Source organism: Chiloscyllium plagiosum, unplaced genomic scaffold, assembly GCF_037043375.1.
Source record: "Chiloscyllium plagiosum isolate Xiang-an unplaced genomic scaffold, Cpla_swu_hap1 HiC_scaffold_4, whole genome shotgun sequence".
Lineage (NCBI taxonomy): Eukaryota > Metazoa > Chordata > Chondrichthyes > Orectolobiformes > Hemiscylliidae > Chiloscyllium > Chiloscyllium plagiosum.
This window is the reverse complement of record NW_028270142.1, coordinates 61,666,299-61,691,963: the sequence shown is the minus strand read 5'-3', so window position 1 is coordinate 61,691,963 and position 25,665 is coordinate 61,666,299. Positions and strand designations below refer to the sequence as shown.

Below are 25,665 nucleotides of genomic sequence, written 5' to 3'. Positions count from 1 at the left end.
AAACTAGTAAAGTCAATGTTGATGCCATGTGGTTGTAGGGTCCTGAAGCATTCGTCCTCCGGTTGGTGTGTGGTTTGATTTGGCGGTGGAGGGGGGCCAGGATTTGCATGTCCTTGAGAGAGTGTGCGGGGGAGTTGACGTGGTTGGCCACCGGGCAGTGGGGTTGTTTTTTTCCAGGAAAGGGAGGGAGGTGTCTGAGATGGAGCCAGGTAATGTTTCAGGCATCTCGACATGGCAGATGGTGGAATTTGAATTCAATTTTATAAAAACCTGGCATTAAGAATTTACTGCTAACCATGAATCCATTGCCAATGATCAAAAAAAACTCATCTGGTTCACTTTAGGGACGGAAACTGTCATTTTCATCTGATCTGGCTTACATGTTACTCCAGAATCACTGCAATGTGGTTGACCCTTAACTGCCCCACTGGCCTAACCAGTGTCACTCTCATCCCGTGAATTAATAAAATAGAAGGCAGAGACCACTGGCCGATGCAACCTTGTTGCAACAACAGCAGTGGGAGCTGGGGATTAGATAATCATTGGGCTGGTGGTACAAGGTTGTGGTTTGATGGTGAGTTGTGGCAGACTGAATGAGCAGGAAATCAGAGCTCACCGAATGGAGAAAAGGGCAAGAGTTTAATTGGGGTGGGGACTGTCACGAGGCAGGTGCCTTGCAAACAGTGCCACATCTACTTGACATCACTTGACAGGGCTGAGGCAGACAGTTGGTTTTCACCTTGTGGGAGAGTCTAGGACCTGAGGGCACAATCCCAGATTAAGGGCCATACATTCAAAACAGAGATGAAAAGGAATTTCTTCTTTTAGAGCATGGTAAATCTGTGGGGTTCTTTACTGCAGAGGGCTTTCAAGGCTGAAACAGACAGAAATTTTAAACAGCAAGAGAATCGGGGCAATGAGAAAAAGGCAGGATAGTGAAGTTGAAGATTACCAGATATCTTATTAAATGGTGCTGCAGACTAGATGGACTGAATGGTCCATTTTAGCTCCTATATCTTATTGTCTTATGTAGGAGACAGGCTCACAAATTGCAACTGTGAGGAGAAATGGTTCACAACTTCTCCTTTTCCCTGAGGCGTGGTGACCCTTAGTCATCACCAGTCATCGCTCTCCAATGACAGAGCAGCTCTATGGTTCAGTAAGACTTTGGCGCCTTTTGGTGAACAGGAATATTGAGGTCAAAAATTTGTTTGAGGAACTGAAGAGCTCTGCTGCTCCCCCTAGATTGAAAACAGTGCTCCAGTAAGCATTTCCTGATTGATCTGGGCATTAAGTGGCCCACCCAGCAGATGTGATGATACTGTATCTATGCATTTCGTTTGTGAGAATAAGAAAAAACTGAATTTTTTTTCAAAATTTGAAACTTGTACATGTTGATGTTTAGACAGACTTTCATGTGCTTGTAGAAGGAACACCAAAGTCAGTATGAAGGTGCGAAAAGCAATTAGGAAGGCAAAAGGCACATTGGCAGTTATTGCAAAGGGATTGGAATATGAAGTAAAGCAATCCCACTCCAACAGAGCTTTGGTGTGACCATATTTGTGATACCATGATTTTGGTCTCCATATTTAAGGAAAGATGTACTTGCATTGCAGACAGTGCAAATAAGGCTGAACTGGAATCACACATGTACAAGGTACCAATCTGCATTGAGGTTAATAGAAATACCGAATTAGGAACACATACTTTCTCTACACTGTAGGTAGTTAGGCTAATGGCATGTTGGTTAGATGGGAGATAAGAATTTGATGCATATTTCAAACATAGAACAAACACTGAAAATATTAGATGGAGTAATCTGGACATAAATGGCATTTTAATGGTTTCACTACATGAAGCCGAAGTGACAGCATTGTTGCAGGGCTTACAAGAAACAAGTCTTATCCCAAATAAAAGATGTCATAACTAACCAATATATTTACAGGACACATTGTGCATGCATCATGCATTTGGGATGATCCATAAAAAATGAAACAAAGAATTTCCACACATACAGAGCTTTAGCGATGGTCAATCAAGTTGGAAAGTTCTTACCCAGTATGCGACATGTTAATGAACCCCTGCAAGAATTGCAAAGAAAAGATCGGGTATGGTGTGAGAAAAATCAATACATTCGTTTGAAAAAGAGATACTAATTTGGCAAAACAACTCCAAAACAGCCAACAGTTGCTGTAAATGTACCATTCACTAGTCTAGGAGCAGAAATTAGTATAGATTCAAAAGGGACTCATAGATCCATATACTATGCATCTTAACTTCTTGACTCAAAAAGACAAAGATACACAGTGATTGAAAAAGAAGCATTAGCTGCTATGTGGGCTTGAGAAAAACTGCAGTCTGTTTCATAGGTCTTTAATTCACAATTGAGGCAAACCGTTGGTTACTTTGTTAAATGCTGAAGAACTAGCAAAGGTGGTGCCAAGTGAGTTTTCTAAGGGTGATGATATTTGTACAAGAATACAGTATGTTGAAAGATGAACAATCTACAGCAGATCTGTTCTTGTTGAAAAACATGAACAAGAGTATATACATTTTGTCCGAGATGTGGAGACCATTACTTCACCAACTCAAACTAACTACTGGCAAGGTTTCAAGAATAAAATCGGCAGGCAATTCAGCAGAGTTGCTGACCTGCTGTGCTTTTCCAGCACCATGCTAATCTAGACTCTGATCTCCAGCATCTGCAATCCTCACTTTCACCTAGCAGGGTAAAGGAGCCTTGCTCCAATTATATAGTGAATTGTTGAGGCTACTGTTTGACAGTTGGTTTCCCTACCTAAGGAGGGACATACTTTCTCTTGAGGGAGTGTAGCAAAGGTTCAGAGGATTCTTTCCTCGGGTCAGGTCAGAGAGAAGGGTGGAGCGGATAGGTGGGAAGGAAGTTTGGCAGGTAGGACATGAGGATGGTGCTGAACTGACAGGTTGGAACTGGGGTAAGGTGGTGGGAGGGGAAATGAGGAAACTGGTGAAGTCCACATTGATGCCCTTGGGTTGAAGCACTCCGAGGTGGAAGATAAGGCGTTCTTTCTCCAGACTTCGGGTGGTGAGGGAGTAGTGGTGGAGAGGTCCAGGACCTGCATGTTCTCTGCAGCGTGGGAGGGGGAGTTGAAATGTTCAGCCATGGGGCAGTGGGGTTAATTGGTGTGGGTGTCCCGGAGATGTTCCCTAAAGTGCTCTGCGAGGAGGCATCCCAATGTAAAGGAGACTGCATTGGAAGCAACAGATACAACAAATGACATTGGTGGATGTGCAGGTGAAACTTTGATGGATGTGGAAGACTCCTTTGGGGGTCGATATTTCTACCAAACAGACACCACCAACAGGGATATATTTCCCTCCACACCCCTTTCCGCAAAGGCTCCCTCTGTGACGACCTAGTCAGGTCCATGCCCCCCGACAACACACCCTCCCCTCCTGACACCTTCCCCTGTCACCGCAGGAATTGCAAAACCTGCGGCACCACTCCCCACCTCTTCCTCCGCTACATTGATGACTGCGTCGGCGCCACCTCGTGCTCTCACGAGGAGGTTGAGCAGTTCAGCAACTTCACCAACACGTTCCACCCAGACCTGTAACTACGGAAGATGGACTGTTCTACGTAGCCAACAAAGAGACAGGCATTGCTGGGGCCCATGCAGATGCCCATGGCTACCCCCCTTTGTCTGGAGGAAGTGGGAGGATTCGAAGGAGAAATTGTTAAGTGTGATGACCAGTTCAGCCAAACGAATGAGACTGTCAGTTACCCTTCTACCTTAATCCCTTTTGATCAAAAGTTAACAAAGTATTTGCCTTCCTTAGTGCTTGCTGCACCTGCATGCCAAATTGTGTGACTGATTTTAGTGATGGATGAGGAAAAGATAACATAAAAGATTAAAAAGTCAAGCACTTGGAAAGCATTGACAGGATTGAACAGAGTCAGCATGGATTTATGAAGGAGGAGGATAGAGAGTGATGAGCCTGCGCAATTCTCTACCACAGAAAGCAATTGAGGCCAAATCATGAATGTTTTCAAAAAGGAGTTAGATATAGTTCTTCTGTCTGAAGTGATCAAAGGGGATAGGGTGAAAGCGGGAACAAGGTGCTGGTTGTATAATCAGTCGTGATCATATTAAACAATAATGCTGGCTCAAAGGGCTGAATGGCCTACTCCTTTTCCTATTTTCTATGTTTCTATATACAAGAACAAATGCAAATATTCTAGTCTATTACCATTCAAACAATTCTTTCATTTTTCTGATCAAAATGGATAACTTCATACTTTATCTGCCAATTTCTCAATCTCTCATTTAACTTCCATCCCCAGCTGTGGTCTCCAATCCGAAGAGATTATTGACAAGTCAACTAGTTCCTATCCCAGCTGCATCCCTGTCATGAATCTTTTTAATCAACCTATTCAGGAATATTATGATATATCTCTGAAGCAGATGGGATTGTGATCATCTCGCCTTTGGCAGTTGATTTTGGTCTCAGACTGTCAAACACAACCCATGTCCCTCTAAGTTGTATGCATACATCTATCATCATGGAGGAGAAAGTGAGGACTGCAGATGCTGGACACTATAGAGATTTAGCTCCCATGTAGCACACAGAGCCTCCACATCCATCATCATACCGACGTATGACTTCCACTTGCAGAAGACGCTGTCAGGCCACTAAGCACCGAGATCTGCACAGGACCAAGAAAAATTATCACGAACACAACCCCATATCCAATATCCAAGCAACGCAAGCAACTGGGGCACCAGAAACAAACCGTGACCATAGATGTCCCATGCTTCCACACTTGAAAACAACTGGCAACATTCTGGATATTCCAGAGGCTGAGTCCCATCACTAGCATAAAGCAAGCACGGGGAGAATAACGTCATCCCACATATAAACTCATAATTAGTTACAAAGTGCAGAATTGATGTTTGAGTTCAGCCAATTTTAAGCTTTGTTAAGAAAATGCTTGGGGGCGGCACGGTGGCACAGTGGTTAGCACTGCTGCCTCACAGCGCCGGAGACCCAGGTTCAATTCCTGCCTCAGGCGACTGACTGTGTGGAGTTTGCACATTCTCCCCGTGTCTGCGTGGGTTTCCTCCGGGTGCTCCGGTTTCCTCCCACAGTCCAAAGATGTGCAGGTCAGGTGAATTGGCCATGCTAAATTGCCCGTAGTGTTAGGTAAGGGGTAAATGTAGGGGCATGGGTGGGTTGCGCTTCGGCGGGTCGGTGTGGACTTGTTGGGCCGAAGGGCCTGTTTCCACACTGTAATGTAATGTAATCTAATCTAATCTAATCTAATCTACATTTTGTTGTTTATTGTGGGTAGTGTTTCTGGCTAACCTAACGTGTGTTCTCAGTCGTAGCCTAGTAGTTAGTGCTATCTTGGTAATTATCTTAGCTAAAAGATATATCCCTGGCTAATGATAATGATCAGTGATGAACCCTGACAATCTAAAACAACAACAAAATGTCCAACTCGGTCATGGAACAGGAAAATGAGTTCCTGTTCACAAATGTAAAAGATAAGAACATTTTCTTTACATGTCACCGAAGAATGTCGATAAGTAAAAAGAGATATTGGTAACAACACAATAATAACAGTAAATTCAAGAATAGTTTTCCCTTAAACAGCATGCTTTAGATAAACAAAGTTGACAAACTGAAGGCAGTTTTGAAAGCTCAACAGTAATTTCTTTTCTAAGCCTTCAGCAAAATGTAAGGCCTTTCTGATGGGTCATTTCACATTTGCCATTTTCTAGCCAAAGTCAAGAAGTAATTCACAAAGTAACTAGAAGAAGCAATGACTGTGGCCAATGACTTTAAGAATAAAGAAAAACAAATAATAGCAGTCCAGAGAATATCACTTGGTGCTTCCACAAGAACAAGACTAGATTACTTAGTGTAGAAATAGGCCCTTCAGCCCAACAGGTCCACACCAACCCTCCGAAGAGCAACCCACCCAGACCCATTCACCTATATTTACCCCTTCACCTAACACTACAGGCAATTTAGCATGGCCAATTCACCTAACTTGCACATTTTTGGACTGTGGGAGGAAACCGGAGCACCCGAAGGAAACCCACGCAGACACGGGGAGAATGTGCAAACTCCACACAGACAGTTGCCTGAGGCGGGAATTGAACCCGGGTCTCTGGTGCTCTGGTGCTCATACGATCTAGGCTAACCACTGTGGAAGATGAGTGGAAACGTTGTCAGAATTTGTCTTTCATAAACTACAGCAGAACCTGAAGGATTGTGAATGTTTCTCACTGCAGTTTGCTGAATCTATCAACATAACCAGCCCAGGTGACTGTTTTCTGCACATGGTTTTTAAGGACATAACAACTGAAAAGGATCTTCTCACTCCATTGCCCCTTAAAGAGAAAACAAAGGGTAAGAATATCCACAACAAATTCAAATTGTACATGTTTCAGAGAAACATTTCAATCAAGAAACAATGACAACTGACGGTGCACCAGCCATTTTAACTATGGGCTTTGTTGCATTTTGCACATATGATCCTGATTTCCCCTCTTTTGTCACTTAACACAGAGCAAGAATGACAAGTGACGTGATGAACCTTTCTCATGCAATGCAGGTTATCGTTAAGATTGTATTCTCAATTCGAGCAAATGCCCTTCAGCACTTCTTACTCAAGGCATTCAATGCTGCCTAAGGTGAAGTAATCCTCCATGCTGATGTGAGGTAGTTAAGTCAAGAAAAGGACTTGTAAAGAGCTATAGATCTTTTGCCTGAAATCATCACTTTTCTTAATTCAAGGAATGAGATGTCAGAAAATGCGTGGTTGCTCAGGTTTGGGTTCTTTATGGACATATCATCAAATCTAAACAAACTGAACTGTGAACTGCAGGGAAAGGACAGAGATGTAGCTCATACGATCTAGGCTGTGAATGCATTCAAACTGAAACCGGGTCTGTGGTCCTCTCATTTAAAAAATAAAACACTGCAATGCTTCCTGCATCTGGAGAAAATATATTTTAAAAACTTAAAGACAAAGAAAAGAGATTCTACCCAAAGAATGTCTGCTCATACCCCCTGAGGAAGTGAGCAGAGGAACTCAACAGGTGATTTTAGGAAATAGATGTGGTGGAACAAATAGTCATATTGTCACAAATAAATTGGCAGGTTAGCTACCAAATTCCATCAGATGTTTGATTTGCAGAGCAGAGGAGTAGATTATGAGGATAATTACTCCTCAAAATGATATTGAGTTTAAAATCAGACTGAGGGACAGTGAATTTTTTAGAGCCTTGTAAACAGAGGAAAATACCCATTCCTAACATTGTATCCTTTTAAACTGAAAACTTACTTTAACACTTATTTTACTTTTACTTTGGCTTTAACTTTACTTTTACTTTATTTGTAGAAGTGTGTAGAGTCAAAGATAATCAAGTCCAAGTATCAGACCAACAAAGGATTGTATATGATTATCAGTCTCAAACAAACCACGTCCTCACTTCAGTCACAGGTGTCACACTGAAGCTGGATGAGTAGAGGACAAAACAAATAATTATTTATAGTTGCTTTTAGATTTATAAAGCATAAAAAAGCTGTTTATTCTGGATTTTCTTAGAGGGAGATTCTGGGTTGCAAAAAGCGGACTCATGCTTAAAAAGGTTGGAGACCACTGCTGTATAATATCTTTGCATCCTACTGGATGCTTATTTACCCTAATTTTGTATTGTCAGCAAACCTGGAATTGTTATAGTTTAGATCAGAGTGGTGCTGGAAAAGCACAGCAGGTCAGGCAGCATCCGAGAAGCAGGAAAATCGACGTTTCAGGCAAAAGCCCTTCATCAGGAATAGAGGCAGGATGCCTCCAGGGTGGAGAGATAAAAGGGGGCGGGAGGGGCGTGGGGGCTGGGAAGAAGAGGTGAATGGGGGTGGGGAATGGAGGTGGTAGGTCAGAGAGAAGAGTGGGGGAAGGTAGCAAAGAGTACAATGGGCGAATGGGGGTGGGGATGGAGGTGATAGGTCAGAGGGGAGGGTGGGAAGGGAGATTGGCAGGTAGGACAGGTCATGAGGACAGTGCTGAGCTAGAAGATTGGAACTGGGGTAAGGTGGGGGAGGGCAAAATGAGGAAACTGGAGAAGTCTACATTGATGCCCTGGGGTTGAAGTGTTCCGAGGCGGAAGATGAGGCATTCTTCCTCTATTGCTATAGTCAATCCACCAATCAGAATCCTTAGTAAAGGTTGCAAATAGGTCTGAGTACATATCCTTGCAGTTAGAGCCTGCCAACCTTTTTTTGCTCTGTTTTCTGTCCATCTGTCAGACCTCAATTCATGCTAATATTGAATCATCCAAACCCCCGAGTTCTAGTTCTAGTTTTATAGCCTCTTATGAATGAGCTGAAAAATGTGTTGCTGGAAAAACGCAGCAGGTCAGGCAGCATCCAAGGAGCAGGAGAATCGACGTTTCGGACATAAGCCCTTCTTCAGGAGGGTGGGGGAAGGTAGCAAAGAGTACATTGGGTGAATGGGGGTGGGGATGCAGGTGATAGGTCAGAGGGGAGATTGGGAAGGGAGATTGGCAGGTAGGACAGGTAATGAGGACAGTGCTGAGCTGGAAGATTGGAACTGGTGTAAGGTGGGGGAAAGGGCTTGTTATCACATACACAAGGCTTATGCCCGAAACGTCGATTCTCCTGCTCCTTGGATGCTGCCTGACCTGCTGCGCTTTTCCAGCAACACATTTTTCAGCTCTGATCTCCAGCATCTGCAGTCCTCACTTTCTCCTAACCTCTTATGAATGCCTTTTGAAGATTCAAATATACAGCATTTACTAATTCCCCATCCATTCTGGAGGTACACCTCAAGTACTCTTAACACATTTGTCAACTCAGATTTCCCATCCATATTTCCATGTTGATTTAGTTTATCATATGATTTTTTTTTAAAGTAGTCTGTTTCCATTACCCCACAAATTGATTCCTACTACTGATTTACTTAATTTTTTTATTATCACTAATGTTAGTTTAATGGTTTATAATTACCCCTTTTATTCTCTCCCATCTGTCTTAAATAGTGATGTTATGCTTGCTACTTGCCAATTTTTGGGAACTATCCTTGAATTTAAGGAATGTTGGAAGATCAAAACCAGTGTATTCACTAACTCTGCAACGATCACTTTTACAATCCGAGAATGCAGATTGTCAGGTCCAGGGGATTTGTGGCCCCTTATTATTCATTTCTCCAGTACAGTTTCTTTACTTCTGCTGAATAATTTAAGTTTCTCGCTCTTGCTAGAACCTTGGTTCCCCGTTACTTTTTAAATGATTTTTGTGACTTTGAATGTAAAAGCATACAAAAAGAGCAGAATCTCCCCAGCCACTAAATGAATTTGGAATTGGTGAGAAATTTGGGAAAATCACATGAGATCAGCAGTAAGTAGACGATCAACATCCAGAGTGAAAGGTACCATTTTCCCATGTTGAACAGTGAGACAAGATCGTCACTAGTGAACAGCAAGAGGCATATTTGCATGCATCAGCATGTGGTAACATCTCATTATTAGTTCATTTCATTTGTATGCAGTTTCCCATTCTCCCAGCTGTCACATTAGAAACTAGATGGCAATAATTCCCGATGGGAAACTCTGAGCAGTTACCTGACAATTCCAGCTCACCGCTCATTCCTTTGCCCTGCACCTTGGACAGCAGTCACTAACAGTTTAGGGCATGCCTCCTGGTCAGTGACAGCATCCACTCCATGTCCATTGACAGACAAATACCAGTTTCTTTGCATCCTCCTGACACAGCTCTGATTCACTTACAAAACAGTTCTGCATTTTCGAGTACACTGACACCTTTCTTTATAAATACTACTGCCAGGACGCTTTGCACACAGGACATGCACCCAGTTCATAAATTACACTAGGTTGCATCTCAGGGTTCCTCACTTGATCTCTTAACACTTCAATGGTCACATCATCACTGCCTCACTTCTTTGCAGTTTCCCCTCAGCCAGAGCTTAAAACCTCACATTACCTTACCTTTTAGTGTAGACACAAAACCAGGCGGCTTGTAATGGCTGCTAGCAGGTGTCAAAAAAAAGGGTGGACATGTTGCTATATGGCACCAGGCTATGTCAGTCTCCTACCTGTACCATGTGCCAGTAGTGTACGCAACAAAGACACTACATGTGCACCAACCAATGGGCCATGTATCAATGTCTACAGGCAGTGGTCAAGTCAAGGGAGACACCCTTCAGTCAGGGGGTCCTGGAACAGTGAATCAAGGGCAAATTCCAATATCAGACCATCCTCCACAGACAGTTGGATGCTTGGGGTGGCCAGGTTCAGGGTGTCCATGTCACTACAATTGAGGGAGTCGGCCATGGTCAGTCCTGCATGTTAAGTGAAAGCAGCCCTGGGAGTCACAGTGCCTGCTGTACAGAGATCAGTCAGGGGTCCAGTCAGTGCAGTCCTTCCAATCTGGACAGGGAAATGCGCCACAGTCAGTACTAGGGTTCGGTTCAATGAAAGACAAGTGTGGTTCTAAAGGGAGCACAGGAGTAATAGGGAAGTCGGGAGGATCAATGTGTGGATCAGATCCAGCATGCTGGAATGTAGAGGCAGCAATAATTGTGAATGAGAGAAACTCAACATATAAGTGAGGACAGAATAGTGCACTGGGAGGACATGGGCTATTATGGATGCAGCGGCATCAACAGTCACAATCACCCTGAATTAATGGGGGGAGCACTGCAACATTATAGTTGGCATGACTATGCTGAAGGAGTAGGGCTCAGGGATAACGTTGAGAAAGAAGTCATAATTCAAAGTGGCATGTGAGAACATTTGGGTGTCCAGTACTGATGGGCTTGACCAGGAGTGCCAAGAAAATGGAACATAGAAGTTTGTGGGGTGTCTGTTGATTACCAGACTGTGCCAAGTGCAGCCTGCACTGCCCTCTATATTCATGTGGCTTGTATGTGCTCACTGAAAGTGGAAAATCACTGAGACCATGACAAGTGGCAGAGTGAGAGAAAGCAAGGACTGCAGCTGCTGGAGAGTCAGAATCAAAACATGTGGCACTGGAAAAGCACAGCAGGTCAGGCAGCAACTAAGGAGCAGGAGAGTCAATGTTTCGGGCAGAGTCACTGTTTTCTACACAGGAGCAGAAAAAAACAAGGGGATGTGATGGACTGTAAAGAGCTGGGAGAAGTCTTCCAAGGGGGAAGGGGAGGATATTGAGGAGGAGGAAGAATATTACCTTTTGCATGATAGAGCACTGCAGAATCGGGAATTACAAGCCAGACACACAGTTCCAGGGGCTGAATGTGGTGCTCACTTATTGACTGTAGATTTCTTGGTGCTCAAAAAACCAGCCTTCCCTTACCATTCCCAGAGGCAAATGCCGCTTCTGTTTTTTTTTTATTTCTTGTTTTTTTTTAATGATGCTGAATAAAAGAGAATATTTTGAACCCACTTGAAAACTTGCAGTCCCACAAAAGACCAATGAGAATATGTTGGGATTCAAAGGCATTGGGGAAAGCACAGCACTCCCCTAGACAGGGTTCTATGATGAGATGAAGTGAAAGACGATAACCTGTTCAGATCTGTTCTTTAATAGAAATAGATTTGTGCATGTGCACTTGTATTTACAATGAAGTGCAACTGTGCCACCTAATTGCTCTGCGCAGTTCTAGTTTGTGGTGCCCTCCCATATGTGCACACTGAAGGGCAATGCCTGACAGTGTTTGACTGGGTGCACAGCTGGCCTTTAAAGATAGTGTTGTTGCTAAGGTGCCCCCAAGGTCCCAGCATGTACTTCTGCCTGTGACAGGTGGGAGGTCACAATGAATGGGATGCCAATAGGGCAAAATGCACAGGCACTGAGGAAGTTTAGGAAGATGGCTTGTGAAATTTTGCTCAGACTCATGAAGACCAACCCGCCATGAAAATTGCCAAAATTCTCTCTCAACTGATTTCTGGTTAATTTCAGCTGAAATACTTTTTAACACCATCGCCATTCCCATATTCTTCACAACAAATTCACTGGTCCCTACCTCTGATAGGTTTATATTTACATTCACCTTCAAGTGAATGTAAATATAAACCTAAGTAATGAGAATCTGACATGAAATGAAACACAGCTTGGTTCTCTATGTAGGCATGTTGTTCCTCAGTTCCCTAGGAAAGAATGATTTTGCACTTACTTTATAAATATTTAATGAGAGCACTCTTTTTATGTAAGAATTTGCTATGTTCTGATTTCAAACTACCATAAAATTTTATACAACTTGGTCCCCACAATTTCTTGAAAAGTAATGATTGTCAAAACCCCCAAAAAGTGTCCAAGTCACTAAAAGTACACCATGATCTGCAACCAGGCTAACTGTGCATTTCTATTTTCTCCTAGCTTCATACCTGCTTGAGGATCTCTTGCTTGGATTTGTTCAGGTCTTCGTATTTGTCCTTCCACTGACATATATCTGCTTCCAGTTTTTCAATCTGCCTTTCAAGTGTGGCTTTGTCCCTGTGTGAAAAATACAGTACATACCAGTCTGTTGAAAATGATCTATAGTTTACAAACAATTTGAAAAGAAATGTTTAAAAATAATTTTTCAATGCACAGATGAAGTTGCCAAAAAGACCCTATGCTATGAGCATTTATAGTGGTTCAGAAACCCTGGGCCCATGTGAAACTGGAAAGGAGATGAGAGGCTTTGAAATTTAGGTGAATTGTCAACAGCTTCCTGCCTCCACCAAGTCAGTTCAGACAGTTAGGGCCATGGGATGTCCTGCCCCAGCTCCAATTGAGATGCTTTAGTTATTAATTAATGATGTCTTATTCCTGCCTGGAATGCAATTTTCTCAGCCTAACTGACTGGTATACCTGTACATATCATTTGAATAGCTGGCCCTGGACGTGGGGCAGTCATCTCTTGCAGTTTTGTTCAGTCTTCCAGATTTGAAATGTTAGGTGAAATGAGAAGAAATCAGAAATAATCTAAATCAAAGGAGCATTTTTAAGCTGAGCTGGGGAGGCTGCAGTGTAATTTTGCAAATCTTGGATGTAGACATTGCACACCAGCCAGGCAATTAATCAAAGATGCAATTGCCAGAAATATTGAGAGGCAAACAAGATCAGCATGGGTCACCACAGGATAATACACAAAGAGGCCCTGAGCATTCAGAAATTAAATGGAATTGAAATAATGATTTTGCACTTGTATCGCAGTCTAATCATCCTTTTAAAAGCAACAGTAATGGCCTGCCCTGCTGAACGCTGCACTGAGAGGTTCATATTGACCTGATGACATTTCTAAAGCAAACTAATTGGTAGAAGTCATGCTTGAATTGTCTTTCTGACATACTGTCCAACTGTGGAAAGATCAAGGTGCCCTAACTTGACGATAGATGCAATGGCCCAAGACAATCAAAGTTAGGTGACTATCTGGATGTGTCTCCTGAAGGCAAATGAAATCAGCCAGGACCAAAAATGCTTTCTGCCAGTGTGACCTTTAAGGATAGAGGTATGATTGATTGCCAACAGCCCTGGTTTTCTCGTCCCTCCTGAGCTCATTAGAGAAGTTTAGTGTTGCCTATTTTATCAGTTTCCTAATATGATCTTCTCTCAATTTCTACAAAGTAACTCTACACTAGCGTATACAGATTTCAAGTATTTCTCAGAAAATATTTGTAACTGCATTCCACCTTCCTGCCATTTGTGTATGAAATCAGAAATATTCAGAATGTACAGCACAGCACAGAGATTACAGGTTGTCAAGGTTCAATGTAAAATTTGACAAGTCTGCAGACTTTGACAAATAATTAATGAACACCAGTTCTTGCTGTCACTATTCAAACAATGAACATTAATTATTAAGGTCATCTCTGTAAGTCACATTAGAATATAGTCTTTTTTTTTAAGAATCATTCAAAAATAATAAGTAAATGATCATTTTGAAACTAAACAACCGAAGCCTCTGTTTCATTCTTTAAGAGATTTGATAACCATTCTTAAATTCGTGGATTGACACTCAGCAGCATTTTAGCAATGAAGTTTGTGAAATAAGAAAATAATAATTTTAATGCTAATATGTACAGTATCTTCAATAGCTTATTGCCCTAGCTGTGAAGGTGACATGGATAACTCTTAAAAAAGACGTTAAACAGCACTTTGATCAAAAACAGAGTTGAATGCTTTCAGGATATGTATAAGTAGATGTGATTAAATATCCTTTGCTAGGTTCATGGAAGAAAATGACTCTTGGATTCACAAGTACCATCTGCACTTCAGCATGCCTCTCTGTCACTAACTTAAGTTTGACCACAAGAGAGTTGGAAATCTGCTGTGTGTTCAGCTATGGTGCTTTGAATTATTTCAGCTGCTTCCTCACCAAGTTTCTTCAGCATCATGAACATTCGGGATCATAAAGTTTCCTACAGTACTAGAAAAATATATTTGATCATGAGTGCTGCTTGCTCCTTCTGTGACCTGCTAGCTATTGCTCACTGAACAGTACCTAGCCTCTTGAAACTTGTCTCAGATAGTTTTACCCACAGCCAATGCACTTTCAATAAATTAATTCTGCCTTAGGGTTAACAAGAAATATGTTTGAATAACCTGTGCCCTTTTTATGTGAGCATCATTTTCAAAATCTGATCAGATTTGATAAACAATTGAAAGGGCAAAGGCTGAAACATTTGCAGCCACTTTCAGCATGAAATGCCAAATGAATGATTCAATTCTCCCAAGGACCCTGGCATCACAGATGCCAGACTTCAGCCAACTTCATTTATGCTGTATAATATCAAATAAATGGCTAAAGACACTGGATTCTGCAAAGGTTATAGGCCCCAACAGTATCCCAGCTGTACTAGAAAATCTGTGCTCCAGAAATGGCTATGCCTTCATTTAAGCTGTTCCATTTCAGTAAAACTCAGGCATCAGCTGCGCAATATGGCAAATCACCTAGGTATGTCCTGCCCACACAAAAAACGGGACAAATCTTATCTGCTGAATTATCATTCTCTGTTTCCATGAGGCTTGTCCCAGGAGCAGAGCTGGGTAGGGAGCCAGAACTGGGGGAAGGAGAGGCCTGGGGCGGTCAGTCAACCAGGCGGACGGACGAACAAGCTTTGTTGTGGCATGTACTCAAATGAGTCCAGTGAAAAGTTTATAAGTAGCCACTTGCAGTTAGTTACAAAGGTACCTAGGTACAATTTTTAGTTACAGGATAGAGCAATGAAGAAAAAAAGTTACATTACAGCTATACACAGTACAGCTATAGATCAGAAAAACAAGAAGCAAAGTCAAAAAGGCAAACACCACAGTCTCTCACCAAAGGCTCTCTGCAGCAGACCAGCGCAGGGGGCTTCCAAGTGGTCTGATCACTGGCTACTGCCACGCTCTGCACTGGTCCGCTGGTCGCTGGCATCTCAATTCTGGCGGCTGGTTACTGGTGTTCCCACTCCAGGCTGCTGGTGTCCCTGGTCCATGCTGCTGGAATCTCCGCCGACCACCAACCCCACTTTGGAGAATGGGGCCAGGCATCCAAGGCCAAGAGAAGGGAAGAGACAGAGAGGAAAAGAAGAAAGAAAAAGGATAGGTGGAGCAGAAGAGCTCCAGCTGGACAGCTGATCACAAAAATTAGGAGAAAGTGAAGACTGCAGATGCTGGAGATCAGAGCTGAAAATGTGTTGCTGGAAAAGCGCAGCAGGTCAGGCAGCAACCAAGGAGCAGGATGCCTGGCCCCATTCTCCAAAGTGGGGTTGGTGGTCAGCGGAGATGCTAGCAGCATGGAGCAGGGACACCAGCATTCCTGATGAAGGGCTCATGCCCGAAACGTCGATTCTCCTGCTCCTTGGATGCTGCCTGACCTGCCGCGCTTTTCCAGCAACATATTTTCAGCACAAAAATTAGGGCCAATGTTTAATTCCTATAAGGATCCATGGTCAAAAATATGAATACAAGAGGTCTTTAGCAGCATTACAAAACAATGACTAAACCTGTTGGAAAGTTAATGCTTAATAATTATAGTCCAGTTATGTGCACTGATCGACTAATCAAATTATATTAATCAATTAATCTAATATATCCTTAATTGTAAAGAGTGTAGCACACTGTTATAACATGACTGCTCCTTTATTTCAACTTGCATCTTTCCTGAACAAGTGAAGAATGCCACACGGCCCTTGGCCTGTATATAGATATGCATGCACAGTTTAATTGCAGACTATTTCTGCAAAACCGGTTGAAATTGAACAGATGGAAATCTGGAATTATGATACTCCCTAGCAATTAATACTTATCATTTTATAATTGTTATCCAAGTCACAAAGGCCTGTTTTATAAGAAGACAGTGATGAGTTTTCAAGCCTTCAGTACTGTCGAAAATCAATTTTGTCTTTTAACTTGTACAAGCTTTATTGCTATTTATATTACAATTACAAATTATACACTTATTGCTTTGGTTCTTTTTCTCAATATCATTCATAGAACAAGGACATGGCTTTTAGGCCAGCACTTACTGCTTAACCACAATGTCATGGGGAAGATAATGGTGAGCTGCCTTCTTGGACCACTGCAGTCCTTCGGGTATAGGGACACTCACTATGCTATTAGGAAGGACCTTCCAGAATTTTGACCCAGCAACAGTGATGGAACAGAAATACAGTTTCAAGTGGGGACTGTCTGTGAAGGAGGTTTCCTTAATAATCAAGTTGTACATTTAAGAATTACGTTTTTGTACCTATGTAGAGTTTGCTCTTATTGAGTTGATACATGTTCATGAGCAAAGTATATTGCTGTATTCTGTAGGTATAGCTTGCTACCTTAACATTAAACACTGGCTGTCTTTATGCACCACTGAAGTCCACACCAGCAAGAAGAATAAAGCCAAAAGATACTGATAAGCACCTACCTTAATAAGACTTCGACACAACATCTAATAGTGATACCTCTACATCAATTAGACATTTAGGATAAAGAACACAGAGTTGATCACTGGGATATGACAAACACTGTCATTTCAAATAAGCAGATGTAAATGTAGTGTAAGTAATGTATCTGAAAGGATTAATATTCCTGTACATTAGCTTCATCCATTCTACTGATGTCACATAAAGTTTGCGTATAAAGTCTATTTGCACATTCGGAGGGAGCAAATGTGACCAAGACAGATAGATGATGTCGTCTACATGGACTTTGGCAAAGCCTTCATCAAGGTTCCGTATGGTATACTGGTTAGTAAAGTTAGATCACATGGCATCCACAGAGAATGAGCCAATGGGATACAAAATTGACTTGACAGTAGAGGACAGAAAGTGGTGGTATAGGGCGTTTTTTCTATCTGGAGGCCTGTGACCCAACAGTGATCCACAGGGATCAAAGCTGGAACCATTGTTGTTTGGTATTTATATAAATGATTTGGATGAGAATATAGAAAGCATGGTTAGCAAGTTTGCAAGTGACAGCAAAATTGGTGGTATAGTGGACAGTGAAGGATGTTAACTAAGACACACTAGGACCTTGATCAATTGAGGGCCAATGAGCCAAGAAATGGCATAACGAGTTTAATTTAGATAAATTTGAGGTATTGCATTTTGGTAATACAAACCAGGGCAGGACTTACTCCGTTAATGGTAGGGGCCGGCGGAGTATTGTCAAACAAAGAGACCTAGGGTATTTTCAGGTACATAGTTCCTTGAAAGTGGCATCACAGGTCGACAGGGTGAAGGAGGTTGCATTTGGCACGCTTGCCTTTATTGATCAGATCACGGAGTATAGGAGTTGGCACAACATGTTGTGGCTATACTGACGTTGGTGAGATTACTCTTGGAATACTGTGTACTATTCTGGTCACCCTGCTATAGGAAGGGTACTTTTGATTGGAAAGTGTGCAGAAAAGATTTACAAGGGTGTTACCAGGACTGGAGGGTTTGAGTTATAAAGAGAGGCTGTATAGACTGGGACAGAGGCTAGGAGTGGAGGAAGTTGAGGGGTTACCTCAGAGGTTTATAAAATCATGACAGGCATGGATAAGGTGAATAGCAAAAGGTATTTTCTACAGGATAGTGGAATTCAAAACTAGAGGGCAAAGTTTTAAGATGAGAGGGGAAACCTTTCACATAGAGGGTGGTGTGTATATGGAACAAACTGCCAGAGGAAGTGGTAGATGCGAGTAGTTACAAACACTTAAAAAAACATTTGGACAGGTACATGAATAGGAAAGGTTTAGAGGGATATGGGCCAAAGGCAGGCAAATGGCACTATTTCAGTTTGGAAAACCTGGTCGGTATGGATGAGTTGAACCAAGGGATCCGTGTCAGTGCTGCATGATCCTATGACTCTATGACTGTATCTATACTAGCTCCCTAAGATCCTAGTGATATGGCTGACCAAATTATAGTTGTACTCGTAGCTATCATACATTATTGTCTAAGAACAATGCCTCTTGTGTCAATACTGTGTGGGAGCATATCCTCTACCACTAATCATTGAACAAGGCCAGAACAAAGCAAAGACAAAAGGTGAATTGGTGGCACTTAGCTACATCAAACAACCCTTACCGAGAACCACAAACCAATAAAAACAGCAAGTACCACAATGTACCAGAAGTGGTCATCTGGGAAAATAGCATATAAACTATCTGCAGGTACCCATTATTTTAATGCAAAGCCATAGCATTTAATGAAATAATACAAAAGGGATATAATGAGCGATAATGTCCCACAGGTAAGTGACATGGAGAATACGTCAAGAAGTTAACAGGAAATGATATCTGCATGGTATTTAAGAAAACAAGTCGAGACTGATCATGCACCACTCAAGCTGGGCTACAATCTCAGAAAGGATTAATAAGCACCAGCTTTCCATAGTCAACTGAAAGATAGTTCAACAGTCATACTGGACCTGAAACATTAACTCTCTTTCATTCTTCATGGATGGTGCCAGACCTGCTGAGATCCTCCACCACTTTGTTATTATTTAAAATTTCCAGCACCTGTAGTCTTTTGCTTTTAGAAATAAACAATTAAACGTCAACATGATAATGGACTGTAGCTTCTGGAGGTATGAAATTATATCATTTTTTGATATTATCTTGCAAGAAGTGATACTTAAGCTGTTACCATGTCATTTTGAAATATGTCTGTCACCAGAGGAACTGCGGTACCTCTTTCAGGGCTGAGCAAGCACTGCAGTGCTTAATGGTCTCAGAAGAATCACACTCATGCTTGACTCACTGAAAGTTTACTGGTATTTTCACAGCTGCACGATTCGAAATGTACATCTAATCTGCAGCGCACAGGTTTACAGAGACAAGTAAATGCTTCAGAATAATTATAAACCGTCAAGATTTAGATGATGCAACACTCCATTATAATGGACAGCTAGTCACTTGTAAACCCCTGAAAATCTGCATGGGGCCCTGATGTCAATTATTTCCAAATGCAAATTCTGGTCCATTTTCTTTGGATTTTTTGCACCATTAATGAACCATCTTTCTACTGCCAATGACAAGCATCAATAATATCCCTGATTGGAAATGATATGGTTGACTGCATTTATGCTTTGCTCATATAATTTCCAAAAATCATGAACCTAAAATCATGAATGCACATTGTATGACTTTCCACTCATTGTACAGTTTGAGATTTGATCCCTTTAAGAATGGAGTACAGAATTCACCGTAATCCGCAAAACTATATCAATATTTTGTGGTCTGCAAATGACAATCCTAATGATGTTTGATTAAACTGTCTCGTTTAGTCCATGGGCTTTTCCCACAGCGATCCATCTCACATATGGGCTCAATAACATTCATGCATGTCTCAGCACAGAGAATGGGACATTTATTCACTTTGCTTTCTTCCTTAACTCAAGCGCATTGGTGCCAATCTTAGCTTCAATTAACAAACTCAGCCAGCGCTGGGATTAGATCAGCAGCCTTTTTTCTGTCCTTTTATTTAGTGTTCCATGACTGCAAGCTGTTTATAAGGCCCTACCTGTGCTGCCAATATGCCACCAGGAGGTAATCCAGGGCAATTAAGGGTGATATTTCCCTGTTGATTTGCTCTCTTTACTTGCAGTGGGGGAACCTGCAAAACATTTGGCACCATGCCTAAAGAAACAGTGGAAATCAGAAAACTGTTTTGCATGATTGAGAAGCAGTCTACTTCTATCTGGTAAGGAGCAGCACACGATTATGCTCGGCTTAATAATGTAGTTGAAATCCAGGATTAATCATAGTCAATGTTAATTCTAAAATGTTAATCTGAAGTAATTCGAATATGGCAATCAACAAACTAATCCTTTGACAGAAATATTTAATCCATATTTTCTATATTGGAAGCAAAATAGTTTTGATATCCTTCATTTATCACTAAAGTGGCATTGAAAAAAGAAATGCCTTTTACTCAATAGGAAACATAAGGCAATGGCCACATGTTTCAGCTCTGTGAACTTTGACCCTTGCAGGAAGTGTGCTGTAAGTCTGCGCTGTTTACTTTAATACAGCAAACTTACTGTTCATGATGACAACTACTTTCAAGTGATGAAATATTATGATAGTCATTATCTCTTTCACTGAACTCAGTTCTAATTTAAATTCTAGAATAAGCACTTACCAATTCCTAACATTACTGAAGATGAATGCTTACAGGACACCAAATGACATCAACGGTGATACTACTGAACAGTCAAATTAATGTCATTTGAGAAAAACTTAGTGACATTATACATGATGATTTCTTTGAATAAAAGCCAAAATCAATTCCAGAAAGCAAAATAATCTGAATACAGGAAATCTCAAATTAAAAATTAAATGCTGGAATGACACTAAAGTGAAATAACTCCACAAAGGTCAGTATCCCATCAGCACATCACCCTTTATTTACACATGGAGAGCCCTAAACACTGATCCAGCTTCATCTCAGAGTGAACAGAACCTCTGACACTCCTATTTATACCTGTCAGCCAAGGTTCCCTACAGATCCAGATTAACAGCCACAATTAGGGATCTCATATTGCATGCGGTCCACCTGGCTGACCTTATTACAGTCATTACATTCTGCCACCTCTTGAGTCCGAGGACACAGACCATTTCTTTTTTGTTGTGGTCTTCCTCGGGTGTTTTAGAACAGGATCAGGTCACTTCAACTTTTTGTCTGATACAGGTAGCATGTAACAAACACACAGCAGCTCGCCTCTTGTGCCCATAGTGTCTTGGAAGAAATTCACTCTCTTCTTCAGGTGGCAACGGCATTGAGGCAGCAACATCTGCTGCATCCATCAAGTTTCAAAGATATCCTCAACACTTGGAGAGGAAGAACCCTCAGGTTCTGGAACAATTGGAAAGGCAGTTGAGGAGCTGAGCACATTCTGCTCCTGCACATTTGTGAATTTGCAACTTTCATATGGTTCACAGGCTTGTTCAGGACCATCACATCTACCTGAAATTTATACGTCACTGGACCTGACCTCATGTCACTCATGCCTCTTACTTACGCTGGGCCATTCCTGTGGTTTCTACACCAAACTTCATTCTTGGAAGTAAATGGTCTCTCTCGCTTAGCGCTGACTTGTGTTAACCAGCACTGGCGTTCTTGATGCCATTTCATCCTTCCTGCCTAGCTCTGAGAAGATCAAATTTAAACTGATGTGGACTCTTCTCCTCATGAATAATTCTTGCTGGAGCTATTCTTGTAGATGCATGAGGGATGGTCCTACAATCAAATAAAAACTGGGACAGTTTGGTATGTAGTGAACCCTGCAGACTGTTCCTTTAAGCCTGCCTTCAAAGTTTCTGCTCTTTCTATCAGACTATTGGATGCTGGATGGTATGGAGATGTCTTTATATGTCAAATACCATTCAACTTCAGGAAATACTCAAATTTCCTGCCAGTAAACAACTGCCCGTTATCTGTGACCAAAACTACTGGGAGACAATGTATTGCAAAGGATGCACGCATTCTTTCTATCATCATCCCTGCGCTTGACGAATGAACTCTATGCACGTACAGACATTTTGAGTGGACATCCTCAATGATTAAGAACATCAAACCCAGAAGAGGGCTAGCCTCGTCAACGTCTAACCAAGTCTAGTGCTTACCCGGCCATTCCCAAGAGTATGGGCAAGCTGCTGGTGGTAATTTTTGTCCTTGCTGGCACAACAGACACTGACCCATTAATGCAGCTATGTCAGCATACAATCTTGGCCACCAGATACAACTTATCACCAACATCTTCATTTTGGAAACCTCGATGACCCTGGTGGGGATATTCACTTTTGCTCTCCATTATAATATGCCATCTTCAAATGTGATATGGTCTCTCTAGGTGCAACAAGGTTTCAGTTCTGGTTGTGATGGTTCATTGGTTTCCCCTATCACCATCAGTCGTTTCAGCTTTGCCAGTACTGAATCTTGCAGTCCAAAGTCTGTTATTGTCAGCTATGTGACAACCTTGCCAGAATGAGCAGCCTTATGTTGTCCTTGAGTTTTTTCAGATAGGTTATAAATGGCCCAAACTCCGAAAAGTCTGAGAGTTTGGATAGAGGGCCCATTTGTTTACAGCTAACAGATTCTGTCTCAGACAGAAGGCTTTCAAATTTAAAAAACAAACTTGTCTAATGAAAGGGGAATGGCCACTTTAGCAGCTCTAGTAGTTCACTAGCAGGCTGGGCTCTCTCTTCTCTCTAAAATCAGACCTGTAAGCCTTTCTTTCATTTTTATCTTTTGTGTCAAGAGGTATTTATTGGGGTGCTACAAGTATTTTGGAACAGTATCATTAAATTGGGATAGCCTGTCATGTTCAGATAGGATAAGTTGTTTCAGTATTCTGTTTTCTGTTCTTTGTGTTTCATTCAGTAATCTTACAAATAAATGCTGTTTTATTTATGACTAAGTAGTCTGCCCAACTGATTCTCTCCTGGAATATCCACTGTGTATTTGCTTAAATCAAATGGCAAAGTTAGGGTCCAGGCTACATTCTTGATGTGTTTTGAGGGATCTGGCATGGTCCATAACAGCTGTGACTGTAATTGTGTCCAGAAAATTGAAGATCATTGCTGACTCTTCTCATGGGGATACCACAGGTGGTGGATCTGCCAGCAGGAGGCAGCTCAATGCATCCACATTTGCTAAGTGGCCTCCTGGATGGTATTCCAACTTGAAATTATACACACGTAGTTTTAAAGCTCACCTCTGAATTCAGCCCAAAGCTATGAACGGCACTACATTTTCCTCTGTAAGTAGGCCTGGGAAGAGGTTTATGGTCTGTTATTACTACAAATTTACATCTGTAAAAGGTATTAATGGAAATTCCTGACTCCAAATATGACCACCAAATCTTCCTTCTCTATCTGGGTGTATTTACGCTCTGCATTAGCCAAAGTCCTGGATGCACAGACTATTGGGCGTTCCTCTCTATTGGACTGCCTATGAGCTAATATCATCCCGATACCATACAGCGAGGCATTGCATGTTGATACCAGATCACATTTAGGATCAATGTATAAACACCTTTACAGAATGATTGCTGTTTCTTCACTTTCCGCAAAGCTATGGATTGGTTACATTACCATTTCCAAGGCTAACCATTTTTTAAGAGTTGATGCAGAGATGCCAGGATGAAAGCCAGGTTATATATGAACAGCCCAGGGAAAGACCTAAGCTCTGGTACAAATATGGGAGTCAGGGCACCTTTGATCGCCCTCACTTTATGTTCCAATGGATGTAACCTGGTCTTGTCAACTCTGTAGCCCAAGTCGGTGACTCAGAGTGCGTAGAAGTACATTTCTCCTTGCTCCAGTCTGGCAGAAACGTCTAAGGACTATGTCCAGGTTCTGTAAGTGCTCCTTATTGGTCTTCCCTGTTATTAGCATGTCATCTAGATAAATGGTGACCGGAGGTAGACCTTGTAAAATGTTCTCCAGTGTCCACTGAAAAATTAGACAGGTTGATGGTTCCCCAATTAGCTGGCTCATATATTGATAAAAACCCTTGTTTTATACCTCTGGAAATCCTCATCTAACCACAACTGCAAGTACACATGGCTCATTTCCAGATTCATGATGGGCAGCCCTGCTAGCTTTGCATATAAATCCTCTATGCGAGGGATTAGGTATTTATCCAGCTGCAAAAAATGATTTACCATCTGTTTAAAATCCCTACAAAGGTGAACTGACCCGTCCAGCCTCACAAATCGGTTTGATCAGTGCTGCCCATTATGCAACTGGACTGGTTTGATGATATCTCGGCTTTCCATCCTCCTGATTTCTGCCTCTGCTGTTACCTGTAAGGCAAATGGTAATGGGCAGACCTTGCAGAATCATGGAATTGCTTCCTGGTCAACATGCAAGGTGATCTTGGCTCCCGAGACCTTCCTGAAAAACGTTTGGGCATTTCATTAGAACTTCATTCAGGTAGCCATTTTCTAACTGAAAAATGTTGAGCCAATCTAGGTGAATCTTTTTCAACCAATGTTGCCACATCAAGCTTGTACCTGAGCTTTTACTACTATCAGTGATAACTGAACCAACTGCTTCTCGTAAAAGACCGAAACCGAAATTGTACCCTTAAACTGTGAAGGTTCCCAGGTGCAGGTTCTCAGTATAGCCGAGGTCTTGCACAAACTTAAGGGTTGGAGTCCACAGTGAATTTTGCTTAAGATTGCTTCTGCAATCACTGAAACGGCTGCACCAGTATCGACCACTATTAGAACCATGTGACCATTTAACCAGGATATTATTTTGATTGGTTCGGATTTGAATGTTGCTTAGCAATTTAACGGTTTCAAACCAGATGCAGATGGACTTTCCAGAGTGCAACTTCTCCTGGATACCGGCCTAGGCGTTCTCTTACACCATTTAGGTCTGCTGGGACTCTTTTGCTGTCTCAAGTCCGCACAGCAAACTACAATGGTTTGCTGGCCCAGATACTGAAGAAAATTTTAACGAGGCTTTGCTTCTTTTTGGGATTTTCCCGTAAGCAGACCTAGAGTTCCTCCATTCAAGATATGCCCTGAGTGAGGCTATGCAATTGTCTTCACTCAAATGGCAACCCACTCTTGTCATGACTGAAATAGCTCCTCAGTACTGGTATCTGGACACCAAGTCACCCTTTATTTACATGTGGAGTTCCCTTGACATTGATCCAGCTTCTTAAGGGACAGTTCTCAGAGTGAATAGAACCCCTGACATTCCTATTCATTTTTTTTTTAAAAACACACACTGAGCCAGCTCTCAGGGTGAACAGAAGCTCTGGCACTCCTGTTTCTTTTTTTTGTTTTTTTTTATCTAACTCTCCTGTTTATTTGTATTTTTTTTCTTTCCCTCACACTACCGCCTAACTGCGGTAGTGCTTATTTTTCCCCAGCACCCATGTTCTGTATGTGCAGGTGTGAGACACAGTGAGAGACACAAGGTGTGCGAATCTTTATTCAATTTCCACCACCAGGAAGAAAAGAAACACCCGAGTGGCCAGTGACAAGCAGTGCCCTTCACATCAAAGGGCAATGCTGTGTGATCAAACAGTGAAGGGGAGGACATTCCTATTCATTTTGTTTTACACCCGAGTGGCCACTGACAAGCAGTGCCCCACAATCCTGTTTAATTTTTTTGTTTTTTTTTGTTTTAACCCCCACACTACCGCCGAACTGCGGTAGTGCTTATTTTTTTTCCTCAGC

The 25,665-nt window shown here is 41.9% G+C and overlaps 1 protein-coding gene across 4 annotated transcripts in view; it reads right to left on the bottom strand.

Annotated features, from left to right (window-relative positions):
• Window positions 1-25,665, bottom strand: part of LOC122549141 (coiled-coil domain-containing protein 102A-like) — a 620,500-nt gene that overhangs the window by 401,842 nt on the left and 192,993 nt on the right. For all 4 annotated transcript variants that reach the window (XM_087986288.1, XM_043688474.2, XM_043688477.2 and 1 more), the window contains exon 5: window positions 12,399-12,507. In XM_087986288.1, the coding sequence (XP_087842414.1) occupies window positions 12,399-12,507 (109 nt within the window). The remainder of the gene's footprint in view (window positions 1-12,398; window positions 12,508-25,665) is intronic.